The sequence below is a fragment of the Chaetodon auriga genome, chromosome 7 (assembly GCF_051107435.1).
Source record: "Chaetodon auriga isolate fChaAug3 chromosome 7, fChaAug3.hap1, whole genome shotgun sequence".
In the NCBI taxonomy this organism is placed as follows: Eukaryota; Metazoa; Chordata; class Actinopteri; order Chaetodontiformes; family Chaetodontidae; genus Chaetodon; species Chaetodon auriga.
The window spans coordinates 14,288,592-14,307,082 of NC_135080.1; the positions used below are offsets into that span (position 1 = coordinate 14,288,592).

Consider the following 18,491-nt stretch of genomic DNA (forward strand, 5'->3'; position numbering starts at 1 on the left):
GTGTGCCGTAACTAATGTGGACAGTCAGGATAACACCAAAAATATATTGCGTATCAGAGCATTATGAAACCCTTAATCACATTCTTCAGGAACCAAATCGTATTTTAAATGCAGCTGAAATGTGTGGCACTTTGCACCACACATCAGGGTTTCCAGGAACATGTCGGTCCACATGTCCTGGAAGATTTCAATGTCCTGGACTCAGACAAACAGAAGAAATTCTGTGAAATATTCTCTGTGTTTATGGACTCCATTTTCCCATGCTTTTGTGTCTAAGTGACTAACAGGGACAAGAATTTTTGAAATTGGTCCACTCAAGCGAGAACGCTGCAGCCGGCTACCAAGAAATGGGCTGCAATCCCTCTGGGCCTTTGCGCACCATCAATGTATGTCCAATAAAAATGCTTGGTTTTGCCACTGACAAGCTCAGATGGTTATTATAAGAGTCTGACAACATCATGGAGAGGATCCTGACACAGATATACCTTTTAGTTAAAGAGAAAGAAAGATCCCTTTTGCTTAACCAGAAACAGCTGCTATATCGCTCTCGCCAAAGCTAACAGACTCCTTTTACAGAAACACTAATTTTATCGTTGTAAACCACACTTAGTTCAAACTCAACAGAAACAAAATAAAACTCACCACAACCTTCTTGGTTCATCTTTCCACGGTTCTAACAATCACCATCATCTCTGGATTGGTTGAAATAAACCTTCAATTCACTGAATTACAAGAGGAGGGACACATAGAGGGTGGACAGCTAGAGAGGCAGTGGGTGCAACAGGGTCTGGTAGTTCTAGTCTGAAAATGTCCACGTCTAACTCAGGAATTACGGACATTATAATGGGAGAGAATTAAATGTCAGACCTCAACAGATTTAAACAAACAAAAACAAAAAACAGTAATAACAGAAACCTTGCCATACATTACAAACAGAAACCAAGTTTTAAGTTTAGAAATGGTAATTGTGGTGATAATCAAGGTAGAGTTGTATTAACTTGTTTAGAGGAGTTCAGACACTGGCAGACCAGCCCTCTGGGTTATGAATTGGTGGGTGTTGCCGGTTCGGGCCTGTGGGAGCTGACCAATCAGAGCAGACCAAGCTTTTCAATGGGAGGGCCTTAAACAATCAGGTGCTAAAAGAGACATAGGGTGAAAAGAGGGTCTACAGGAATGACCAGTAGGAGAAAAACAATGAGGCATGAAAGCATTTTCTATGAGGCCCCACTTTAAGACAACCGCTACAAATTTTGTTCTTCCTTTTCTTTGTTTACTGAGCTGCCACACCACTCTATGGCCATGTCACTCTACACAAAAAGAACACCTTTTCCCTGCTGATAACAGCTGCCCCATTACCATCCTGCATTGTGTTGCGGGAGAATAGTGTCCATTAACACCACTCTAAAAACATAAGAAATTATAGTACGCCTGTTGGCGTCTTTAATAATACTTAATTTTCCTTTAACTTGTCGGGTATTACACATTAGGTTGCATATCACAGAAAAGTGGATTATTTACCTTGTTAGATCTATGTTCATCTACAAAACCACTGCTGGGCACAGCATGAAATAATTTGATCATGGCTGTAGGTATCACTAATGAAAAAACAGCCCACAGCGCAGACACGTCTATGTACATGTGAGTACACACTATTGCAAACACACACACACACACACACACACACACACACACACACACACACACACACAGAGTCATGTCAAAGAGGTCCTCTGAGGGAGAGAGAGCTAGCAAGAGCTCATCGCTTCAAAAAACTCTCAGACGTGCAACCACATCTGCAGATGCAAGACACAAGTTTGTTGACTTCGTGGCTGTATGCGAGGAGTCAGATACTCTGTTGGAAAAAATGAAAAGGCTATGTCAAAATCTGGTTAAGCATCGCAAACAAGGACGAGTGTGGTTGAACGTGAGGGTAGGCACCGTCAGATGATCCGTTGGCTAAAAAATTGTTGTGTTACATCAAATTCATTGTTACTCATTAAATTCAGTATGCAGTACTCCATTTTGCAGTTTTTATTATCAAATTCTGTGATTGCGTCTGTGTTTTCTGAATCATGGAAATCATTGCGAATCTATTCTCTCTCAGTTGAGTCTAAGTTGCGATTTGGTTCCCAAAATTCACCGGACTGCAACTTTGCTCTAAACTCCCCACTGTTTGTGCAATGCTCTGCATTATTCGTGTTGCCCTTTAATGTCAGTGTACACCTCTGACATTCACAGCGAGCCGCTTCAATAAAGAAAAATTGATCAAATAAAAGATACTGTTAATACAGATTTGAAGATGATGAGGTGAGAAATGTGTCTGTAATTTTGACTCTCTTTCTCTTTTGACTTTTGGCACAGTGGTGTAGGTTTGCTAAATATTAGCCCAAACCAATGTAAGGTTTGCTGGCTATTTTAAAACTATCTGTTCAATTATTATTATTCTTTTCTGTAGTCCTTTATATTCTGGTGGTGCACACCAACAAAATATATATAAAAATGTATAAAAATCAAGTATGACTAGAATTAATACTCCAAGCACCACAGTGTTAAATGCTAATTTTACTATCTATGAGTTGTGTTGTTATTCATATTTTCTTGTGGATTTAATAAACAGCTCCAACCTCATCAATGTTTTGTGAATTTTAACTACAGCTAAAATGATTTGTCAATTTATCCATTCAATGATTAACAGAAAATTAATCTGCAGTGATTCTAATAATTCATTAATCATGAAACAAAAATTTCAAACATTCACTGGTCCAGCTTTTTCTATTTATTACTTATCTTTGTTTTAAATTTCTGTAAATTTTCTATCTTTGGATTTTAGGCCGCTGGTTAGACAAAATCAGCAAAATGAACACTTCACCTTGGACTCTGGGAAACTCCATTTTTTTTTATTATTATTTTCTGACATTTTACAGACTAAATGCCAAAAGAAAAAGATGAAGATGAGATTGTTACAACCCCAGTTTTAGTCATGAAATACAATGATAAATTATTTCTGTCAGAAATTGCATTGGTATTCAGATCACTGACTTTCCAGCTAGTCCAAGCACACAACAGTTAGTATCTGCTAGTCTCTATTAACAAAATAATGGTCATCCAGTTGAGGGACTGTGGGCTGGACACTAGAGGAGGGTTGATCTCAAAGCTGCCGTCTGTAAGCATTTTGTTCATGGATCTCTGATGAGCAACTCATTAAGTGGTTCAAACCACATGGGAATGAAGTGCTAGAAAGACAACAGTCTGTTATAGAACCACTGGCTCTCGTAACATTAAGTGAGTCCGGCTTTCTATAGTCTGACAGTTTTATGGCTGGACTGTACAGCCCACCATTCATACACAAGACTGAGCTCAGTCCAGCCACCGCCCCTTCCAGCATGGCAGACAGGGGTCACCTTAGACCTAAAAAGGTGAAATTGAACTAGCAAATACTTTAAAACTTTGACAGATATTTGGCTCTGTTCAGCATCACTTTGTTTTTTATAATAATTCTAGTTCTTATCCTCTGCCACCACTGTACAGTAAATTGTGAGTGGATTTCTCAAGGATGACCATTGTCCTTGTGTTTAATGTGCCTTCATCTCGGGGATGCAATTTTGCCAGATGCTTCTTGATTTCACAGGAGGCATATAAAGACTGTGCACAGCCTTTGTAATTTGTGTGCTGTTTTTTCCTTGAGTATAATCAATATGACTCTTATGTTGTTCAGCCCCATGCAGGGAAGGACTTCAAGGAGATGTTCTAATTACAAACAACCAAAAAGTCCTTTATTTTAGCCTTACTTAGATAAAAGCTGCAAATAAATCACATCACTGACTGTCTAACACATCCCAGTCTCTGAAGGCTAATATTTAAAATATACATAGTTGCTCTGGTGAAGGCCAAGAACAGCAGTATCTCAGAAATCCCTTTAGACAGATAAGGTTTTTTGAATTAAATGGGATTAGTAGTCAATGACTAAAGCAGGTAATCCCCCACAAAAAAAGAGATGATCGTGAAGAGGATTCATTTCACTGATAAGACGAGTCATAAGAGAAAAGAAGAAAAATACGCCTTTAGCATTTTGTGTAATCCTGTCTCTTTTGCACTATGTGAGGGTGCAGTTAGTTTTAGTGCTGTGAGTTGTCAGCACAGTGATACGCTGTGGGACTACTGCATCTCTACCAGCGCTCAAACTATTAGTGGATGAATCAATTAGCTGAATGAAAATAATCAACAAGACTTTTGATAATCAATTCATCGTTTAAGTTGTTAATCATGCATAAATGCCAAACATTCATTACGTCCTAGTGGGAGTCTCCTTTTTTCTCTGTCATTGTAAAACACAAATCTTTTGTTTGGGACAGCTGGCCACACAAAACAAGCAATTTAAAGATGTGATTATGGGTTTTGACAAATAGTAATGGGCATCTTCACCATTATCTAACATTCTGTTGACTGAATGACTGTCTAATAAAAACGTGGTCTGCAGAGTAATCAATAATGAAAATAATCATTAGTTGCTGCCCTAATCTCTACATCAATCACACAAGACTAGTCTTTATTTTGCATTTGTAAGTTAATACTTGTTCTGTCCGTGGATGGGGTTTTCATGCAACTAAAACTGAACCTCAAGACGAACCACATGGTCATGATGAACCTAAGAATAAGTGAGTTGCGCAGATGTAGTGAAGGTGAACCACGCAAATCCAGTGTGCAAACATTTACGTGTGCAGCATAGACGCTACACTTCATTAAAATATTTATGACCATTTTCAAACACCACAGATGCACCGCAAAACTCGCTTAAAAACAAATTAGTTCCACTCCAAAATGCAGCTGTTTTGCTCTAATGGTGGCTGTAGCCTGGAGGACACAGCTTAGTGCGCAGGCATTTGTATTTACCACCACATCAGTGGTTAATATGTAGTTATATCTATCAGAGACTGGCATGCACTGGCAGTGCACTGCATTCCTGAGATAGCAAGCAACGCCAAAACAGCAATGGTTGGACAAAAATGGTCACACTCAAACAAGCTTAAGACACCATTTTGAAAATCCGCCGATTTCTAGATAACAACTCCGAGATGCCATCTTGCCAATTATCACCATAGTAGCTACCGTTAGCATGTCTCTTCAACCATTCCGAAGCACCCCTTGCAGGAATCTATGCGGGTCACATTATACTAACGTTAGCTTAGCTTGCCTGCTAACCTGAAAAGACAACCGGCCGTAGCATCCCTGCATCCCTCGGCACGCGCTGCTGCTGAAATCGCTAATTAGCGAGCTAGCTGGGCAAAGATTAGCAAATAACAATGAAATACACTCACAGTAGGTCACACCGGACTGCACCGGGACAACAGCAGCTGACTTTGCCGCCTGGTCGCAAACCACTAACGTTAAAACCCCTACGGACACAACAAGTTTTCAGTTTGATTCAGCTACTCGAGCTAGCTCGTTTAGCTTAGCCGGCTAGTTCCCCACTACAGCCACCACGGAGGACAATTGAAGGGATACGGAGGGAAAAAAAGACAGAAAAAAAACGAACAACTAGCAAGTCGACACATGGACATTCCTGCCCTCCATAAGAAACAGCGGACGAGACTTACCAAAGTCAGTCGGTCGAGAAAAAAAAGATTCCCCGTGTGCGTACGTGCTTTCTCCCGTGAGTGTGCTCTGCCTCAGGTCGGACTGACTGCTACAGCAACGTTTTGTCGGGCCAGTGGCGCAGGGAAGACAGCTTTCACCCGGAGAGACGGCCACCGTGTGGGGGATGGGGATGCACTGCCGGGAGGGAGTGAGGAAGGGAGGGATGCAGGGATGCAAGCAGAGAAAGAGGGGAGGGGGGCCACCGATAACATACAGACGCTTTAATAATAGCCAAATGATAATGATAATATGTAGATCAGTAAAGTTCGGACTTACGACTGAAAAGAGAGCAGTACTTGAGTGACAGAATGGCCATCGTTTCTGTTGTTCATTTCGGCCAATATTATTGGTATTCCTCTCATTCAATTAATGACGGAGCATTTGATTTTACGGGCCAGTGCAAATCAATCATTATAGGCTTATCTACTGATAGAGATGATGCAGATGAAGGATGATAGAAATAGGCTGATGCATAATCATGTTGCTATTTCTTTGTTCTTTTTGTGTGTTTGCACTTTATTGATTGTTCGTGGTTTTTGCGTTGATGAGATATGTCTTACACCAATATGTCGTTACAGGCAGTATAACTGTGTTATTACCAGGGGTGACGCACTGTGTTGTAGTGTTAGTGTACGTCTACAAAAGCCTGCTGTTATGTATCTTTGTAATCAACGTGTCCAGGCATGAAAGTGTGTTATTTGGTCAACAGCACTGTGGTGGTTAAATGGTACTGCAGCAGAGCTGGAAGTTCACGTTCAATAATTCAGATTCAGTGGTTTTTGCTTCCATACGTAACCACAAATTTTGCTTTACAGGAAAGCAGCGCCATCCAGTGGACATAAGTTGCATTTCGGCAGAGTGCGTCAGTTTTCTAGTAAGCCTGCTAAAGCAACGTCTAATTAGGCAGCTTTTTAGTGTGTAATAAGGATTTGTTTTTCATTTCATTTTTGTAATGCATATAATGAATAACTGTTTTGCTTGATTGCAATGTTTTCTCGTGTCTTACAATGTCTCTTGTGCTGTAACACGTAAATTTACCGCTACAATTAAAAATAAGGAGGCATTACATTTTTCCATTCAGTGGCATGATTGTTGCGTTTAGTTTATTGTATTCCAGCTACCATTGCAGGTACAACTGATAAAATAAATAATAAGATGAATATAACGACCTGACTATCTACAGAGCAAACAGCAATATATACATTTTGATATACATTTTTTATTTCTGCCTTTAGTAGTTGTGAATCTTCATTAATAGCTATCTGCGACTGACAATGATTAAATCGTAGACCGCACACTGCTACATCAGACCTATTGACAGGAATTAAGCACACTGTCACAGTTTTAGCCAGGAACTAGTTTGCAAGACTACCAATAAGACACAACTACAGTTCCCAGCTGTCATTGCGCCATCCTCTACCGCAAACAAAGAGTCGCATACACGCACCCAGCTCGAGGGCTTTTATAAATGAGATGTAAATATCTTACTGTTAATATTTTTAAAAAACACACACACAAAAAGGTGGACTTACAGCAAAGATGATGTTAGTCACAAGTATTAGAAATTTAAAAACAATTAATTAAAAAGCTGCCCGAATCCTCGCGTGATTTCACGTTTCCGGAAGTCAGACTGGCATGAGAGAGAGAGAGAGCTGTCCGAGGTGCTGACACTGTGAGTATTGCTTGTCCTGCTTCAGATTATCTACCTGCATATTCTGTGTATTATTATTACTTACATGAGTTTGACTTGTAACAGAGATACATTATCTAAGGTAAGTGTGTAATATAATTCTTTTGAGCTGAGTAATTCTGTGATAGTACTGAATGTGCTGGACACAAATCGAGCTCTTAAACTGTTCTCAGCTGTATTGTGCATGTATTGCAGAGAGAGGCTGTCTGTTACAGATATGATGAAGTGGAGTAGATTTATTTATTTATTTTTATGCATTGCCTTTTCTTATCTCTGCTCTTACTTCCCCCTGTGTCTCTCTCACACAGACACACACATTCGCATACTGAGTACAGACTTAAACTCACTACTTATAAAATGTGTTATGAGCCTTGATTTATTTCTTATTTATTTTTTTCAATATTGTCAGCATTTTAGAAGATGGATGAATCTCAACAGTCATCCTCCTGTATCACCAACGCCCACAATCCCAGCAGCAGTAGCCCTCCCAGTAGAAAACCTGGCAGTGCTCCACTATGCAACGGGGTCCCAGAGTGCAGGACCCTGCTGCGGATGTCTGAGTCACATGGCCTCCAGCTGCTGGGTGTGCTCAGATCATTCAGGGAGCGAGGCGTGATGTTTGACTTCACCATTAATGTCCAGGGACAAAGTTTTCCCTGCCATCGCTGTGTCCTCGCTGCATGCAGTGATTTCTTCAGGTATTCTGTCTTTCTATCTATCTATTTATCTATCTATCTATCTATCTGTCTCTCTCTCTCTCTCTCTCTCTCTCTCTATATATATATATATATATATATATATATATATATACAGTATATATATACACACACACACACACACACACACACACATGTGTATGCATGTATGCATGTATGTATGTATATGTGTATATATATACACACATACATACACACCTATATGTGTATGTATGTATGTATGTATGTGTGTGTGTGTGTGTGTATATATACACACATACATAGACACATATATGTGTATATATGTATGTATGTATGCATATGTGTGTGTGCAATTAATCAGTTAATATCTTGTGTAACTGCTCTGTTTCTAGGGCCATGTTTGAGGTGGATATGCGAGAGCGTGGAGATGGTTCAGTGACTCTGGGTAACCAATGTCCAGAGGCAGTGGGCTCTTTCTTGGACTTTGCTTATTCTGGAGAGACACTCATCACAGATGGCAATGTAGACCTGCTGTTTAAACTTGCCTCGTTTCTGCAGGTAGCAATGCCACCATTCATCCTTTTTCTTAAATGTAGAGCACATAATGCAACGGTTTTACTAAATTTGTGCTATAAATGTCAGATTTTGACATATCGCACAGCAGGAAAAGAACAGATGTAGATAATAAAATGAATGATGGTTTAATTCCATTTAACTGCGTTGGTTTCAGGATCCTGGTCTTGTTCACGATGACTCACTGTCATGACTTACTCAGACACTTGAATGGAACAGAGACACCATTAATGTTATTAGTAACATCTGCACTTTGCCCTACTATGACAAGTCAAAATGTCTGCCACACACCCATGTCTCTCTCTCTGTCTCTCCCTCAGGTGTCAGTCCTGTCCCGAGCGTGCAGTGACTTCCTGATAGGAACCATGGATCTTTCTAACTGTCTGTCCCTCCTCGCCCTTGCTGAGGCCTACGGCTCGGCCTCCCTCCTCCGAAGTGCCAACGAGTTTGTGGTTCAGAATTTTTCTGACCTTTCCAAAACACAGGACTTTGTGGATATGGAGGTGCTGCTTAAGAAAGGATAATATAAGGATTATATAATAATGAATGTAAATTATTTATTAATAGATGCATGCATTTTTTTAACTAGCTTACACCTTGACTATATATTATGTATGCACAGTGTGCATTCTGTCTGCCTGAGCAATGGTGTTATGCTCATTCTCAGTAATTAACATAACAATCATATTCCATAGACAATAAACACTCACTCTTGGAGATATACTGTATAATATGATATAACCATATTAAAGATGAAGGTTCAGGAAAATTTCACAATCTTGAAAAAAAAAAAAAATTAAATAAAAGAATGATTGATACTTTTATTGCCTAAAGGCTCCTGCTGTGTAAAAAATAGCAATAATGGTGTAAAAGTTGATTTTGGGGACTCAGTATTTACTATTTCTATCACTTCTTACAGTTGAATGTGTTGGAGGCATGCCTCAGGTCAGATGCTTTAAATGTGCCTTGTGAGGAGGGTGTTGTGACGGCACTTCTTAAATGGATCCGCCATGATCTCCCGGGAAGACAAAAACTGTTGGCAGGCTTGTTATCTCTAACCAGACTGCACCACCTACCTGCTCTAAAGGTACAAACACGGTGCATGTGCTAAACTCATGCAATTTCTTGAGATTGTCTCGCCCTTCACATGTTACTCCTTCTCCCTCAGACCCTGCGTGACTCAGACACTCTGTTCTGCGACAGCGAGTCCTGTCTCGCCCTGTTCTCAGAGGCTCAGAGCCGACAGGAACAGTACAGCGGCCTGCTCACTGATGCCAGGCCGGCCACCACGCAGAGCTACATCTACATCCACAAGACGGAGGAGAACGGAGAGATCCGCCACACCTTCTGCTACTGTCTGGAAACAGATCAGTGGAAAGAGCTGGGAACAGAGCAGGGAGAGGGGACAGCCACGATACCGGACCCACCGGGATCCTACCTAACCAGCTACGCTGAGAAGGTACGTTTTGGGAGTCTTAAAATAAAGCAATGTAAACTTTTCTTCCTTTGTTGCAAGTTATAGCCTTTGTGTGGGTTGAGTGAGTTTTCCTTCCCATGCTGCTTTACTGAAAATGTTTTTTAGAGACCTCAAGAGGAAAATATCCATTATTTCACAGGAATAAAACAAAAATTAGTGAAACAGTATGGGAATGTACATGGCGGGTAAAATTAGGTAACAAACAAATGGGGCCTGGACTTTATTTACAGTGGTTTGGAATAATATAACTACATATGCATTGGTCCTGCTCTCAGTTATAGCTTGTAAAAGTTCATGACCTTTTTGTCTGTCTGCTGGATCTAAGATGTTTGTGACAGGCGGTTGTAGGGGGAACTGCTGCCGGGCAATCCGCCTCCATGTGGCCGAGCCCTTCCATGATGCCACGGACGAGGTTTGGTGCTTCTGTCCCGTGACCCTAACCTGCACGCCTGCGCCAGTCATGCTGAAGCCCAGAACCATGCATACAGCTGTAACCTGCCTGGACCGAGTGTATGTCATTGGAGGACGGACCAAAGGGTCCAGAGGGGGAGCTTGCAGTCTGCTGGAGGTAACACTGATCTCCTATGATTGAGCACATGTTGTCCACGATGTGCTTTAATTTCTGAGTTATGAACTTGGTACTGTACATTTTTTATGTGTAGTAGAAACTCTGGTCTTTTCTTTCCTTTATTGAAGGTGGAGTATTATGATCCTCTGACCCAGACCTGGTGCTCAGTCAGCCCAATCCCCACTGCCATCTTCTACCCTGAGGCCAGTGCTTGTGGCAGTGTTATTTATACTCTGGGATCAGAGGTGGAGATCACAGACTCCTTCAATCCCTCACTGGACTGCTTCTTCTCCTACGATGCCCAGAAGGACCAGTGGAGCCGTCTGTTCGCCGAGTTTGGCCAGTTCTTCCACGCTACGCTGGTCAAGGCGGTGTCAATTAATAACACGCTGCACCTCTGTGACCTGTCCACTTATAAGGTGAGCCAACAGATGAACAGATGAATGAGGTGTCAGTCATTGCATTGCAGTGGGAAAGCACCAAAAAAAGGCTGATGTGTGACTTAAACACAGAGTTCAAAGTGTGCCTTTTTTCACATCCAGGTCTACAGCTTTTGTCCTGAGACCTGTGTGTGGAAGGGTGAGGGGTCATTCGAGTGTGCAGGGTTCAATGCTGGAGCAGTGGGATTGAGGGACAGAATCTACATCCTGGGTGGAGACTATTCACCTGATGAGATCACTGATGAAGTTCAGGTTAGAAAAAACCTTTCTTTCCTTACTTCAGCTTTTGTTTCCTGGGCTAAAGGTGGAAGCAGTCTGATGTGTTGACGAGGTTACGAAGGTGTAGTTCTTTGTTTCCGGGGTGCAGAGGGATTCATCTGCTAAGATCTGTGTGTTTTTCTCATGGCCTGTGCAGGTGTACCACAGTGGGAGGAGTCAGTGGGAGGAAGTGGCTCCCATGCCCAGAGCGCTCACCGAGTTCCACTGCCAGCTCATCAGCTTCAACAGATACAGAGACCCCTGGGGTGACACGGCCTGACACACAGCGGACACACACACACTCGTGAACACATATGAGTGGATATACATGTGTGTCACACGTGTCAATGGCATAAGCAAATACCCATGAGTCTCCTCTGTGCATGACGGACAGCTGAGAGACCAACACTTGAAGAGAGAATTGCAGTCTTCAACTAACACCACATCTCTCACAGATCATCATAACACGAGAGCACCCGAGCCAAACGATTCATTTATTTTTTTATTTCAAATTTTGATCCCTAACTTTGTATGTGTGCTGCACCTGCTGTCATAGGATCTTTCTTGTGTCAGTCAACAAGTGGTCCCTCCCATGGAGGAACCATATTGAGAAGAAGACTATTTTAGAAATCCTATTTTAGTACCTGAATATTTGTTTTGTATGTTTGAAAATGAGAATTCACCCAAAGCAGAACTCACAGTATCTGCGAATTCATCAGCTCTCCTCCAGCTAGAAAATAGAAGATGTTGTTATGTAATGCTTACAGCCTTCAGGAAGAATTCAGTCTCTTTGTCCTGCATTTGGTGATTTTACAGTCTGGTCCTGCATGTGTGAGGCTCATCAAACTAAATCCAAAAATAGTAACCAGCATGAAGGGAACATATAGGACATGATGGAGTGCATGGAAAATGAAGGCTGGAGATATGTGAGGGAATCATTTAAGGCCTTATTGGAGGATTTTGAAGTCAGCTCTTGCATGAACTAGTAGCCAATGCAGAGACATCAATACTGGTGTTATACAATCCAACTTCTCAGATCTTTTGAGGACCCTGGCAGCTGCGTTCTAGACCAACTGGAGACCCTTTATTGTTGTCTCATGCAGGCCAGAGAAAAGTGCATTACGGTAATCTGTTCTAGATGTTATGAAGGAAGGTGTGAGGACTGATTTTGGATAAAATGACGTACATTTGGGCTGTTTTATGAAGATGGAAGACAGCAGTTTGTGTTGTATACTTGATTTGTGGCTCAAATGTATGAGGGGGATTGGAAACTGTTCCCATTTTCTGAACTGTATGGGTTGGAGAAATTATGCAGCCATCAACATTATTATTAGGATATTTTTGCTCATTGACTCCTGACGAGCATGCCTCTAATGTAACCAGCATTGACTGTTATGTTGTGTTCTTTGAAGATGTGACCCAGGAGCAGCATCTCTCGTATAATGTCACTGGGTCTTTTCCATCTTATATTCCTCATTTTCCTCTCTTGGTTCTTTTTTCTAGCTGATGGAGACCTGCTCATATATATGACTCAATTTTAAACTCATCTTAAATAATTACAGTACTGTGTGTCTAATCTGGGTGGATTTTCACTTTAAACACTTTAGCCTTTACTCTGCTTCAGACTGTCATGTGTCCATGCATGCCCTGTTTCTCTCATGATATATATCTAAACAGCAATTCTACATGTGACCAATAGGTAGATCACCTGAGTATCTCCAGTAACTGCTTGTTTGGAGGAAATGTGCAACTTTACATGCGTCATAGAGAAACGCTCTGCAGCTTCAATGAATACGATAGCTTAAGTTTTCAGAAACCAGGAGAGAATAATACAGGATGCATCATAAGTTTATGTAATGAAACAGAAAAAAGAATCCAACAAATGAAAGGATGCTAAATGGCAAGAAGTGAACATAAAGATAATGCTTCATTATTTGTGTTGATGTCTTCTTCTTCTGTCCGCACTTTATCACATCATCACTTAGTAAAAACAGACACAACAGCATGGTTCAGTGTATCAGTGGTCACATGAATGACACGGTGACATGAGCTACTGTAGATACTACTGTTTAAAGTGTTGTCAAGCCCCCAGGTTTCCACAGTGAAAAAGAACTTCAAACCCCTGTTTATTTGTTTTATTCGCCCTCCCATCTCCACAGTTCCTTCTCTGGCTCTTGCCAGAAATTCGGGGGCCTCATTCAAAAACATCTCAGAATACAAATACAGATCTCAGACTCATTCTTCATCATGATTCTGCTCACCTGGCTGTGGCAATCGCATGTTTTTAGACTTCACTGGAATAAAAGAGCTCTGGACCAGACCAGTGACCTTAGACTGAAAGAATGAAAAGATGTAAACACTGTGCCTGAACAAGAATCCGTGAGCAGCAAAGCCCTACAGTAACCCCTCTGGCTTCCCTCCATCTCCTCTGCCTCTCATTTGTCTCCTCGCTCTCGTCGCTTCACCGTTCAGTCCTGGTAAGTTTTCACCAGCAGCCACATCAGCAGCACTGTGACTAAGACGATCATGAAGTTGAGGAACAGCTCCTTCACAGAGTGGTCCATGGCGGTGTCTCAGACGGGATGGAGAGCAGGAGGTGTGGCTCCTCTTTGGTGTAGTGTCCTGGACCTGGGAGATGCACAGCATGTCATTTCTGCCACTAGGGGTCCCTCAGGTAAAACAATGAAAGCAAAAGATCTATTTTGGGGACATATGGGATCGTGGGAGTTGTCTTCATTGTTCGGGCACTGTTGCAGATGGAAACTTATCTGACAGGACTCATGTAGAAATTATGTTCATGGATGAGGCAATGTATCAAAGTTTTATTCATGTTTAGTTACATTTCCCAACTTCCTTCCTCAGTCTCAAAGTATCATCTGGTGATTCCTGTGTCGCCACTGACAGACGACCAAATAAAACACACCTTGAAAAATTACTTTGAATAAATTATAGATTTCTCTGGGTTTCTCTAGACACAGGTCTAGTCATTTTCAGACATTTTAATGTGGATATGTCACATATTGTGCCTTTTAAAAGACAAATATGACCAAGGCAAACAAAAATACAAGTGCATGCGTATGTGTGTGTGCTCTTTACTTGTGCTATGTATGTGTGTGCGCGCGCATATATGTCACTTTTGTTATCATAGATTAGAGGGATCAGGCACTTCTCAGACACGTCATTACACCTGTCCACAGTTACCATCACTCAGCAGGGAGACGGGCCACAATATCCCCTCATATAAACACATGGGAATGACACACCCACCAAGCATACATAATAACACACTAATACACACATGATTAGGTTAGAAAGGACTGTAGGGCAAGGCAAAGATGACATTTTTGCACATCATTTACAAGGTTTAGATTGGACACTGTGTTCTGCCAACAATGACAACAGTATTTAATAATAACACAATCACATATCCCTGTGATTGTTATTATTATTGTTTTTATTAGTAGTAGCACTGGTGACATCAAAGGTAGTATTAGTATTAATATTAGTATCAGTATTAGCATTAGTGTACATTTTTATTGTTTTATATGTTATTCCCTGATGAAATAGTAGTAGTAGTAGTACTGCTCGTGTGTTCCTTGTGTTTTTCGGTTAGTGTTTTGTCTTTCATCTCGCAATATGAAAAAGAATAATAACAAAAAAATCAGATGTAGTCAGTAAGTTGTTACCTTTCCTCTTTTGGCAGTGATCTCACAACAAACAGGAAGAGGAGAAAGCGGACGTTCTCATGTGTTCCAGCAGCACAGCGTTCCTTTATCTTGACCACTGATGGTGTGTCTTCTTACTGGAAACTTCTCCACTGTGGCGCTCCGTAGCGTCTATCAGCAGCTGATCGTCTCCAGCTGTCTGTGGTCGCCAGGGGCAGGGCCCGCTCCTAAAGTAGCCATCCTCAGCGGACCGCCCATCTTTCACATACACACAGACTGATGTCACACACCAACTGAACAACCAATAGAGAGTGTTATTTTCCACAATCTCGTCCACTGGAGTGTTTCCCATCTGTAACCATACAGAGTCTCTCTCTCTCACTCACACAAACACTGCAGAGGAGGGTCTCAGGGTTATTTATAAAACATTATTGCAGATACTTGGTGGATTACAGTTGTTCCAAACACAATACTCTATATCTTCTGATGGATTTAGGAAATTGTAACAGTATCACTGAGTATTTGGATAGAAGCTATGCACAGGAGAAAGGAAACGATAACAGAGCACTGCAGGTTTAAATGCAGCTGATGCCACAATTCATCATGCTGTCAGGAAATATTAAGTCTTCCCATAGTTATTTAGATACTTTGAAAAGTATGATGACATACGCAGTCCTTTCTGCCGCTGCATATCTGTTACTTTCAATATTCTTCCTGGCTGCTGGATGGCAACTGTCAGTCATGAAAGACAATGGAAGGATGTGGAGGTCATGTAGCAGTGATGCATGCAGTGGCTGGCGTCCTTCCTAAATCAGTATCTCTTTACTGATGGATCAGCAGACACAGGCAGCCGGGCTAAATCAGATTCTGCTCCCCTCAGTGAAGTGCAGACAGGCTAATGGGCAAAGAGGCACCAATACAAGTACAAGCACCGTTGGGAAAAGTAGATTATGCTTTTTTTATAGCTCCCATGTTGGAAAATCTTAAGATCTTTGTAACCATGTTTTGCCAAACCTCAAAGTTCCTGCATCAAAGTTCATATCAAATTTGTATCAACCAACTCTCTCTACTCTCATACTTGGACAGTAAATATGAGGTTACAGCTAGCAGCTGGTTAGCTTAGCTTAGCATAAAGAGTGACAACAGTGGGAAACAGCTAGCCTGGCTCTGTCCAATGGTTGCAAAATCCACCTACTAGTACCTTGTTTTTTAAACCTGTACAAAAACAGAAGTGTGAAAATGGCACAGTGTGGTTTTACGGGTAGTTATGTACCACACTGGTGCTTGGACCAGTTTGAGGACTATTATTTCTGTTGTGAAGTTGGGCATTTTAATATGGAGGTCTATGGGAAAATGGCCATTGGAGGAACTGCAGTTTTCGCACCACGTTTTTCAGTTTCGGGCGCTGCTGCTTGGTTGCCACTCAAAAAGTAAAGGATGCAGGCCTCACCTGTGCCCAACACAGTGAGGCATACAGCTCATTAATTAAACACTGATATTTGATCGGTACTCAGTAACAGCAAATTCAGTTATCGGAACCGGATCAGAACTGAAATACGTGGATCACCACATCCCTGGTTTCTACAGTAGCCAGGAATAGACAACCAGGGCTGAGACAATGGTATTCAGCTGGTTGCAATCTGCAAACTCACCACTAGATTCCACTCAGTCCTACACACTGGTCTTAGATATATCATAGATGTTATTATTATAGATGTTAATTAGGAAGGGTTATTTTTTCCTGTTTTGTTGTTGTGTATACGCATTGTATTTTTATATTCTCCTCCCTCTATGTTATGCTGGTGCTAAGAAAAGGATTTTGACAGCGAACCTCTCAGCTCATCTAACACTTGACAGCTGCTTTACAACGGTGTTATCTCTGAACTAATGTTAAACCCCCTTGACACATACACCTTCTGCTATACACAGAGGGGTCACAGCAGGACAAAGTGGGTATGAGCATGGCTCTCTTAAACCTTTCCATCACAGGATTCCAAGGTCATTCCCGCAGGATTTAACAGATCAAAACGGCTGCCATTTCATCACCTTACTGCTCTGCCAGCGTCGGACCAATAGCTATTTGACCCAGGGATTCCCATTGTCACAGGGATCCGGTGGTGGGGTGATTGAATAAAGCAAAGCGAGGTGTGCAGGCATCTCTGTGCAGGGTGGACCACAGCCCACTGACAGCTGTGTGTGTGTTTATGTGTGTGTGTGTGTCTGTGTCTGTGTGTGTGTGTGTTTAAGATAGAAAAGTGCTGGCAGGGTTACCCTCTAAATCAGTGGAGAGACAGGGGGGTGTCAACAAGGCCTCAGAGACACCATTCCACACATTCTGGGACACTGTGTGTGTGTGTGTGTGTGTGTGTGTGTGTGTGTGTGTGTGTGTGTGTGCATGTGTGTGTGTGTGTGCATGTGTGTACGTGCCTGTGTACTGCAATACGACTGATAAGACCAGTTTATTATCAAGTGAAACCGGTGACAATTTCATGCTTGCCAACTATGAATGTTATGCAAAATTAAATAAATGAATGAATAAATACAATAAAATAAACTATTGACAAATCAAATCATATCATCAGTAATATCTCTCTACAACAATTTGCAACCATGGGTTGACATCCAACACACTCTTAGAAAAGCCTACAGTGGTGTTATTGCATCATAAACACAAGATTCATCTCATTTAGTCATTCAAAGGTCAATAAAATGTATTTCAGTCGGTGAGCTGGAAGGTAAATAGATGATATATTCATCTGACAATCAACAAAAATACTGAAAAGTACAAGATTTGATTCAGAAAATGTGTTATTCAGGAAAACATTGCCCCAACACCCATATTCAATCAACACAAAATATCTTTGTTGAGCTTGCATGTTAGACTGGAAAACGCTGGCACTGAATAAATATTTAACCCACAGCTTTGCTCATTTAAAGTGTCTAAATCTTTTCCACTATGGCAGCAGTGATGGAAGGGGAGACAGGAGTTCATCTCAGCTGACTGTCATCCTGACAGAGAGATGGTACACACACCAGATGGATCACCAAACACAACACGCAGGCCTGCTAATATTTTGACAACTTGAAACATTATGCTTGAACATCATATCTGTCACTAAAGACCTCTGCTATTAACTTCTATCTCTGTCTGACATCCCTTTTAGCTGCCTATTAGTCAACGGATAAGCTGATCTCTTACTCTCCACAGTATAATATGTCTCTGTCCTCTTGTTGAGACAGCTTTGCTTGTATACGTTTTTATACTATGAAAACATCAATTGGCCCTAGAAATGATCATTGTCATCAAAGCTGAGAATTGATGGATATATGCATGTGCCATCAAACCTCTACCAGATTTCAGAAATACATGTAAATACATACACACAGTACATACATATGTGTGCATATCTTTATTATTTATTTCACTGTTTTATTCATCATGTCCATAGAAAAACCCTTGTGCACTTTTGTTTCTACACTTTTACCTGGCTGTTTCATCACCACAGTTT

The 18,491-nt window shown here is 41.3% G+C and overlaps 3 protein-coding genes across 4 annotated transcripts in view; 1 reads left to right on the plus strand and 2 right to left on the minus strand.

The window, feature by feature from the left end:
• fam168a (family with sequence similarity 168 member A) overlaps positions 1 to 5,753 on the minus strand; it is a 32,959-nt gene extending 27,206 nt beyond the window's left edge. For both annotated transcript variants that reach the window (XM_076734445.1, XM_076734444.1), the window contains exon 1: positions 5,595 to 5,753. The gene's annotated coding sequence lies outside the window, so the exon portion shown is untranslated. The remainder of the gene's footprint in view (positions 1 to 5,594) is intronic.
• A 1,470-nt stretch (positions 5,754 to 7,223) lies between these two features.
• On the plus strand, positions 7,224 to 13,250 carry kbtbd3 (kelch repeat and BTB (POZ) domain containing 3). The gene is made up of 10 exons (XM_076735888.1): positions 7,224 to 7,306; positions 7,734 to 8,022; positions 8,394 to 8,559; positions 8,895 to 9,077; positions 9,494 to 9,661; positions 9,743 to 10,033; positions 10,377 to 10,619; positions 10,748 to 11,038; positions 11,162 to 11,311; positions 11,475 to 13,250. Exons 2-10 carry the CDS (start codon positions 7,745 to 7,747, stop codon positions 11,595 to 11,597), a joined length of 1,893 nt encoding a protein of 630 aa, XP_076592003.1. The 5' UTR covers positions 7,224 to 7,306; positions 7,734 to 7,744; the 3' UTR covers positions 11,598 to 13,250.
• Positions 13,251 to 13,660: 410 nt separating this feature from the next.
• On the minus strand, positions 13,661 to 15,124 carry sln (sarcolipin). Its single transcript, XM_076735890.1, has 2 exons — positions 15,004 to 15,124; positions 13,661 to 13,945 (listed from the first exon to the last, which is right to left on the minus strand). Exon 2 carries the CDS (start codon positions 13,879 to 13,881, stop codon positions 13,786 to 13,788), a length of 96 nt encoding a protein of 31 aa, XP_076592005.1. The 5' UTR covers positions 13,882 to 13,945; positions 15,004 to 15,124; the 3' UTR covers positions 13,661 to 13,785.
• Positions 15,125 to 18,491: the final 3,367 nt, after the last annotated feature.